The sequence below is a fragment of the Marmota marmota genome, unplaced genomic scaffold (assembly GCF_001458135.2).
Source record: "Marmota marmota marmota unplaced genomic scaffold, marMar, whole genome shotgun sequence".
NCBI classification, from domain to species: domain Eukaryota; kingdom Metazoa; phylum Chordata; class Mammalia; order Rodentia; family Sciuridae; genus Marmota; species Marmota marmota.
In genome coordinates, this window is record NW_026000207.1 from 2,167,341 (window position 1) to 2,175,904 (window position 8,564).

The 8,564-nt window shown below is 54.6% G+C and overlaps 1 protein-coding gene across 1 annotated transcript in view; it reads right to left on the minus strand.

The window, feature by feature from the left end:
* Positions 1 to 8,564, minus strand: part of Brsk1 (BR serine/threonine kinase 1) — a 25,960-nt gene that overhangs the window by 8,904 nt on the left and 8,492 nt on the right. Inside the window, 8 exon segments of the mRNA XM_015505344.2 lie at positions 110 to 354; positions 559 to 656; positions 1,111 to 1,281; positions 1,601 to 1,632; positions 2,083 to 2,229; positions 5,700 to 5,768; positions 5,846 to 5,879; positions 5,953 to 6,069. Of these exon segments, the coding sequence (XP_015360830.1) occupies positions 110 to 354; positions 559 to 656; positions 1,111 to 1,281; positions 1,601 to 1,632; positions 2,083 to 2,229; positions 5,700 to 5,768; positions 5,846 to 5,879; positions 5,953 to 6,069 (913 nt within the window).

Genomic DNA, 8,564 nt, shown 5'->3' on the forward strand with positions numbered 1-8,564 from the left:
TTCCTCTCTCTCTCTCTCTCTCTCTCTCTCTCTCTCTCTCTTCCACAGTCCTTCCAGATGAGGAAAGGAGGCGCAGAGAGGGAGGTGCCTCCTCCCAAGCACACATCACACTTGAGGCTGAGTGGGGTCTAGAACTTGTACTCCCTCCACGCCCGGGGACCTAGTGTCCTCCTGGAGAGGGCGGGCGCTCCCACCTCTGGCTGTGCTGGGCCATCTCCAAGGCCCGTCGGGTGGGCACGGGAGAGCCACCACCCCCAGCATCCGTGATGCTCAGCACTTCCATGGACTTGCGCTCCGGCCTTCGCTTCCCGTGCCGGCTCAGCATTGGGGAGTCCACACGCTTTCGTGGCGGGTCTGAGGGCCAAGAGTTTCAGCCCAATCAGTGGCTGGATTTGCCCAGCGGAACACAGCACTTATATAACTGCCTTCTAAATGCTCAGGTGGGGAAACGCAGGCTCAGAGCAGAAAAGGGTTTTCCTAAGCGTCCAGCTGTTTAAGTCCAGAAGCCCAGGGCCTGCAGTGGCTTCCTCCCTCGGGAATCCCGGGGCCCCTTCTCACCAACATCGTTGCGGGGAGGCAGGTCTTGGTCCTCACAACTGGGATATCGCTCTTTCCGATCCAACAGCAGGTAATAGATCATCTTTTCTTGGTTCTCCCTAAGTCGGAGGGGGGAGGAGGTGAGAAGAGAGCTGAGGTCAGAAATCCGCTCGGAGGCCGCATCCCCCTCAACTGCAGTGGCTTTTGGGGCTCAGTCCCAGTCAGCAATTAGGCCTGTAGTGCGGGTTTCTGGGTATCAGTAGGGTTGGTCTGCCACGGTTCAGTGCACGACAGTTTCGTAAAACTCTAATAACAATAATACCTAACGCCTGGGTTCTTAATAAGTGCTTGTAAGTACTATATAGGGAAGGCGCTGTCCAGGCCTGTCTCCGCATCTATTTACTTTCCCATCTAATATTTTCCAGGCTGATCTCAGTACTCCCACGCTGGAGCTGTAAAGCACACCCCCTCTCTGGGGTCCTCGTGCGCACGAGGCCCCGGCGCCCCCTGCCGGCGCTGCGGGAACTGCAGCAGCTCGATCCACGCGCGCAACCAGGGGCAAAAGGGTCTTACTCCTCGCTGCGCAGCTCGCGGTGCAGCCGCTCGCGGTCCCTGAAGCAGCCCAGTGACGCCATACTCTCCAGAACGTCGGGATCCAGCTCTCCATTGGAAGGTAGGCTCCGCATGGCTACCCTGCGGCCTGGGGCTGGCTCCAGGCACGGGTCTGGCTCGTGTTTCCCGCCCCTGGAGATGGGGAGAGACATTATCCGGAAACCCGTATTCGCGATGGGGCCTTCTTCATCCTACACGCAGAGTCCCGGGCCTCAGCCTGCTCCTCTCTCAGGATCCCGACACGCTGGGTCCCCAGCCCCACCTCCCTGACCCTGGCTGAGCCCCAAGCCCCTTCTCCACCTGCGGCCTCCTCCCCCAGCTCCCAGAAGTCTGAATCCCTAGTCCTTTGTCATTCAGGAACTGTAGCAGATACCCCACCCTCTCGCCCCCTGTTTTGGCCACTGTCCTTTCCTTCCCCAGGGACCCAATTGTCCAGTTGCCCCTTACTCACAGATACCAAGGATGTTTTTGAATCTGCTCCAGCTGTGAGGAGGAATTGCAGAGAAGCAGAAGTGAGGTGGTGTGCCCACAGTAGGTGTGCAATTAAAAGTTGATTGGGAAAGACCCCTGACCATGCCCATGCCCGCCAGGGTCAGGATGCCATATATTTCTCCACCTAGTGGCGACTAAGCATCACTCTACGCACCGGAGGCCTTACGACGAGCTTGCCGCATGCGCAGTGCCATTCCTCGGCTAGGCCCGTCAGTGCATGCGCCCTTCCTCTGCCAGGGGCTCCCTGGTCCAACCTTGCACTACCTCCTCTGCAGTTTCAAGGTGCGGATTTTGCTGGACTTCTGGCTGCAGCTCAGGTAGCGACCCGCCCCCCATCACCCCAAGGATTAATGGGCAGATCCATGAACCCCCTTATGTGACTCCTCTAGGGATTCTGTCTCCACCCTCCATTGAGCACTTCTGCAGGTCCCCGGAACTCACGCTAAGCCTTTTTTCCGGCTCCACTTCGATCATCCCCCTCAGGAGGCTCTGGCAGTCTGGAGGAATGAAGTGGGGCATGTGGAAGACGCCCCGTTTCACCTTCTCCAGAAGCTGGCGGAGGTTATCGTCATCAAAGGGCAGAGCCCCCTGCGCGAGACATAACAGAACCCTTTACACAGAGCTTAGGGTTTGTGAGGGTCTCAGCACTCGAGGCGCATCCGCGTTTCACCTTCACCTCAAGCACAGCTCTGCTTTGCAGACGGGGAAACTGAGGCACAGAGAAGCTCGGCGGTTGGCCCAAGGCCGATCGATGCACTGTGCTCAACAGTAGAGCGGGCCCTCACAAGGGGCAGTCAGACACCAGCGCTCAAGAGGCTGGAATGCAGCTTTGGGGCTATTCCTTGAATGCAGGTTTCTCCCCACACCCCAGTTTTGGGAAGGATACTCTTCATTAGTTCGTTCATTCATTTATTCATGGCAAGGTGAACTCGTGTGTGTCCAGGCAGGGTCCCTCAGTGAACAAAATGAGCCCCTGCCCTACAAGAGGTCACACTGCAGACCAGGGCAGTGAGCAACAGCCATCCTGTGGCAGTAGTGAGTGTGGCTTCTCAGGGAAGGAGCCCCTGAAGCAGAGACCAGGGTGAGGCTGAGCCCCACATCCAGTAACCAGTGTCCTCCTGGGAGGGGGATGACCCCTTCTGTGACGATGATAAACACCGTCATTCAAGAGGTGAGGCAGGAGTCCTGCCCAGCCCTATGGGGGAGCGCGGCTCTGCTGACTCCCTGAGTTTGGATTTCTGATCTCCAGAACTGCTGGAAGGTATCCCTACACCTATTTTGTGGTGACCTGTAACAGCAGCCCTAGGACACGAAAAGAGAAAGGAAGAGCGTGTACCCAGGAAGGCATGCATAAGGACCACAGGTGACAAGAGTGACCGAGGAGAGGCAGGGCTGGCACCGCAGAGGTAGGTGGCAGTGGGTCACAGGGGCCCCACAGAGGCAGTTCATAGCAGCCAGTGTGGTTGCTGGTGCCCACCTTTTTTTGCATATTTGTGTTGCTGCTGACAGCTGTGTGACCTTGGGAGGTAGCACCACTTCTCTGGAAACAGCAGTGGGCAGTGACACTATCCGCCTCAGGGACGGCGTCAGATGAGCTGCTCAGTACAGCGCAGGGCTCACAGTGGGGCTTCCACACCCACGGGCTGTTGTTACACATCCAACAACTGCGCCCTGCGTATCCCCACTCCTGGCCAATTCACTAGAGATGGCACAGAGGACAAGACCACATCCTTCCTGCATGCAGCTCTGCCTGGGACAGTGGCAGGTGCCACACACACACGCCCAGGTACCAAGCAGCAGTGGCTGAGTGAGCAGCAGTTGCATTTGGAGGGAGAGACAGACAGTGAACAAATGGACCTGTGGAGTGAGACAGGTGGGGACGTGGGTGCGGAGCAGGGTAGGGATCTGAGGCACAGCAGGGCCAGGCGTTAGTGTGGTGTCAAAGACAAGAAGCAAGCACTCGCTGGAGAAGACCGTGAACCCGAGGGCTTTCCTATGTGTCCCAAGTGCCCAGCTGCCCCAGTACTGGAGTCTGTGGATGGACAGCGCAGGGTGTGTGCAGGCAGGAGAGGGGACCCTGGATGCCACCCTTGGGGTCAGGAAGCCTGGGTTTGGCCCCGGAGCCTAATGCATAGTATGGAGCCTCAGTTTCGTCCTCTCTGTGACAAGGACGCGATGATCCTGCCAGGAGGCATTAATGTATGGATTAAAAATGAAACAGTGAGGGCTGGGGCTGTAGCTCAGTGGTTAAGAGCTTGCCTCACGTATGTGAGGGACTGGGTTCGATTCTCAGCACCACATAACTAAAGAAATAAATAAAACAAAAATTAAAAAAAAAAAAAGAAACAGTGACCACACAGCCGACCCTCACGGCTGTGCTGTAGGAAGCCACCCTGAAGGTGGCTCAGTGAGGGGGGACCAGGCTCCGACGGGAAGACGTTCCTGTCAGCCCCTCCCTTAGCTTGCCTTTGTGTGTTTCTGTTCCCAGACACCTTTGATACATACTGTGTCACTGACACTGAACTCATGGCCATCGGCACTGTCACACCTGCAGGAAGCTCCTCCGACACAGGCTCATCGCAGGCTCCCTGTGCTTGGGGATCCTAGCATGGTGCTTGGGGGCCACGTTAAACAGGGAAGTCAACAAAAGCCACAAAACGCAAAGAGATTGTGGGACGGACTGTGTACTGGGTAAGAGCCAAAACAGGTCCCGGGTCAGCCTTGACTGGGCTCCTGCAGCCGGGTGGGGGCTGGGCCACTCAGATCTCTGCTCTGTGCATGTCCAGAGGGCCACCGTTAGAGGTCCTCAGGTGCTGATTTGGGGTTACAGCTAAGCTCTGAGAGGTGCATTTGCATTATGCAACCTGTGCTTCCACGACGATGGCAAACCACGGTCATTCATGATCACTGAGCGCCACCCCCCCCACCCCCCCCCACCCCCTGGCTCAGTGTGCAGCACTGGACTGAAACCCTCTCGATGCAGGTACAGGATGATTCCCACTGTGTGGCTGGGAGAGGAAAGTGCTTGCCCAAGGGAAGGGAGCAGAGTTGAACTTGGCCTCTCACCACTGGCTGTAGAAGGCGGAGCGCGTGGGTGCACTTAGGTGGCTGCCCGGGGGCCTCTGCTGTTCCCCCACAGGGCTCTGAGCCCCAGGAAGGCAGTGCCTGACTGGCCTCACTCCCCGTGGTGCTGGCCACATAGCCTAGTGGTTAAGAGACCAGAGGTTGATCCCAGGCCTGCCACTGATCAGCTGTGTGCCCTGGGCCGGCCACTTCCCCTCTCTGGACTGCTGAGCGGAATGTGCCTGCACAGAGCAGCTCACTTATTGATGCATGCTGCATACGGCAGGGTTCACATGTACCAGCTCTGGGGTTGCAAAGATCAGCCGACAAAACAACAAATCATACAAAGAATAAAGGCCTGACATGGGCCCCGACCTTGGGAGCTTCTGAGAGAGAAAGGAAGGGGGACATGGATGAAGGCATTGTGCAGGAAACACAGTGACACTGACAGTTGCCAGGAAAAAGACACTGCTGACTGCAGGGGCTGTGACCTCACGGGGGTGCAGAGGCCAAGGGAAACTCTTGGGAGAAGTGACCATGGAGCTGAGGGCTTGAAAAGTCTACATGTTTACTAGGTGAGCAGCAGAGCCAGCAGGGACGGAAGTGGCCTGGGCAGAAGGAAGAGCGGTGCAAAGCCCTGTGTTAGGAGCCCTTGGCAGCCCCCAGCCCCATGACCCCAGTTATTACAACACTGCAGTGCCCAGGACCCAGCCAGGAACAGCCCTGTCCCAAGCCCTCCAGCTGCTCCTGGGTGCCTCCTCCCTTCTGGGGACTTCCCTCAACCCTCCACAGTCCCGTGACTGGAAGGCCAGCTCGGGCACAGAGGGCTGCTCCAGGACCTGGGTCTGTTGGTTGGCGCACACCTTCCCACCACCAGTATCTCTGGGAGATACCCCCAGAGGCAAGGATGGATGTGAGGTTCTCAGGCACCCCCCCAGCACCCCCGCCGGATAGGACTGTTCCAGAGTCGGGCGGAAGCAGCGAGGGACACTTACCACAAGCAGTGCGAACAGGATGACGCCACAGCTCCACATGTCCGCCCTGCGGCCGTCGTACTTCTCCCCCTGGAAGGAGAAGGGCTGAGCTCGGTCCCCTCCCCGCTGCCCCTGCTCCCCCGCCCCCGCACCTACCCCTCACTCACCTTGATCACCTCCGGACATGCATAATGGGGGGACCTGGGAGTGAGAGCAGAGTGAGCCTCGGGTGGCCCCAGCCCCTCCCCAGGGACCCAGGAGCCACCCCACTCACCCGCAGCTGGTCTCCAGGAGGCTGTCCCCCACCTGCAGGGACGCCATGCCGAAGTCCGCGATGCGGATGTTGTTCTTCTCGTCCAGCAGCAGGTTCTCTGGCTTCAGGTCCCTGTGGCTGAGACCAGGCAGGTGGAGCTGAGCCTCGCTGCCGCCCAGGAAGCCCAGGCCCCACTCACTAGCTCCAAATGGGACACTTCTGGCACCTTTTTATGACAATCACAACATTCCCCAAAGTCTAAAGCTGCCCCATGCACCCAATTGGCCTGCTGGTCAGTACCTCACTGGCCAACCTGACCTCATCTAGGCCTGCACATTCCTACCTCCCCAGGGATATTTTGCAGGTGATCGCAGACGTGGTATCATTCTATGCACACTCATTTAAGCAGGTGCAAAGGGAGATATTTTGAGGTTAAGTAGGGTGAATATTGAGCTGCTTCTTCAAAATGTCAAAATATATCCACACTGAATAAAGAAAAACCTTCCATCCCAAGCTGGTCATCCCTCCCTCAGGATCCTCCCAATCCTGTGCGACTCCTTAAGGCTTAAGGTCAGTGTCTGGGAGTGGAGAGGGGGCTGTAGGACCGCAGTTCCTATTTGGAAAAGTTCAGTACCAGGTCAGGCTGAGTGTTCGGCGAACACCGCCCCCTAGAGGCCAGAGTCCTGGATGTCAGGGTCGACAGTGTTGGGTTAGCAAGGAGGGGCTTATTAAAACCATCAGCTCTACCCCAAGTGTGAGCCCCTCCACCCTGATGTCCACTCCACCTCCAGAACATCCCAAGGGGGTGGAGTGCAAATCAAGGAGGCTAGAAGGTGAGGGTTTCCTCTCTGCACTTCAGGTAATCATAAAAATGCTGTGTATTTAATATCTTGTTTTGGGGACTGGAGACAAGTCAGTGAGGAAAAGGTGATCTCCTCCTGTGGACGTTCATATGCCAAAAAATGAATTCCACCCCTTACTTCACACCAGTTACCAGACATAAACGAAGGGCTGAACCTAGAGCCGGGCATGGTGGCACATGCCTGTGATCCCAGCAGCTTGGGGGCTGAGACAGGAAGACCACAAGTTCAAGGCCAGCCTAAGCAACTCAGTGAGACCCTGTCTCAAAAGAAATACATACATAAATAAAAAGGGCTAGAGCTGAAATTCAGTGGTTAAGGACCCTTGGGTTCAATCCGTGTGACAAAAAAAAAAAAAAAAAATTAAAAAGAAGAAGAAAAGGAAAAAAGCTGAACCTACAACTTCTAGAAGAAAGCACAGGTGGAAATCTGAGCGGTCTTCAGTGAAAGGTTTCTAAAACTGTACAGAAAAAAAACTGTAAAAGAAAAAATTAATCAACACATCAAAATTTTAAAATGTTGTTGCGGGGGTGGGGGTGGGGGGTGGCACATGTACACTCTCAGCAGCTCAGGAGGCTGAGGCAGGAGGATCACAAGTTCAAGGCCAGCCTCAGCAACTTATCAAGGCCCTAAATAACTCAGTGAGACCCTGTCTCTAAATAAAAAATTGAAAGACTGGGCATGTAGCTCAGTGGTAAAGTGCTCCTGAGTTCAATTCCTAGTATAAAAAAAAAAAAGTTATTCCTTGAGTTATCTCTTCTTCCTAGAGTAAAAAATTGTTACAACTCCCTAATAAAATAAAGGTCCATCAACTATTTTTTTAAAACTGTATATATATATATATTTTTTTTTTCTAGTTGCAGACTGACATAAGAACTTTATTTTATTTATTTATTTATGTGGTGCTGAGAATCGAACCCTGTGCCTCACACATGGTAGGCAACCCCTCCACCACTGAGCCACAACCCCAGCCCTTAAAAAAATATTTTTACAAAAGACTAAACATTTTTTTGGGGGGGGTACCAGGGATTGAACTCAGGGCACTCCACCACTGAGCCACATCACCAACCCTACTTTATATTTTATTTAGAGACAGGGTCTCACTGAGTTGCTTAATGCCTCACTTTTTTGCTGAGGGTGGCTTTGAACTTGCGATCCTCCTGTCTCAGCCTCCAGAGCCACTGGGATTTCAGCCTATGCCACCGGGCCCAGCCAAGACTGAACATATTTTTTAAAATAGCTAAAATATGGGCAAAGAATCTGAACAGACATATCTCCAAGGAAGATACACAGGGAGGATGGGCATAGAAGAGACGGTGGACTGAATCAGACACTACTTTCCTACATTCATATATGAATACACAATCAGTGTAACTCCACATCATCTGGAAGTGATGCTCCATGTAGGGGTAATATGTCAAAATACATTCTACTGTCATGTATAACAAAAATAACAAAAATTAATAAAAAAGAAGATATACAAATGGCCAGTAAACATGAAATAAGATGCCAACATGAGAAATCATCATGAAACTTCAAAGCGCCACTTCATATCCACTAGGAGGGCGATGAGCGAAGGACAGAAACAGCAGGTGCTGGTCAGTAAGTGCAGGGCTGGGGCCCACTGTGCTGGTCAGTAAGTCCAGGGCTGGGGCCCGCTGTGCTGGTCAGTATGTGCAGGGCTGGGGCCCGCTGTGCTGGTCAGTATGTGCAGGGCTGGGGCCCGCTGTGCTGGTCAGGTTGTGCAGGGCTGGGGCCCGCTGTGCTGGTCAG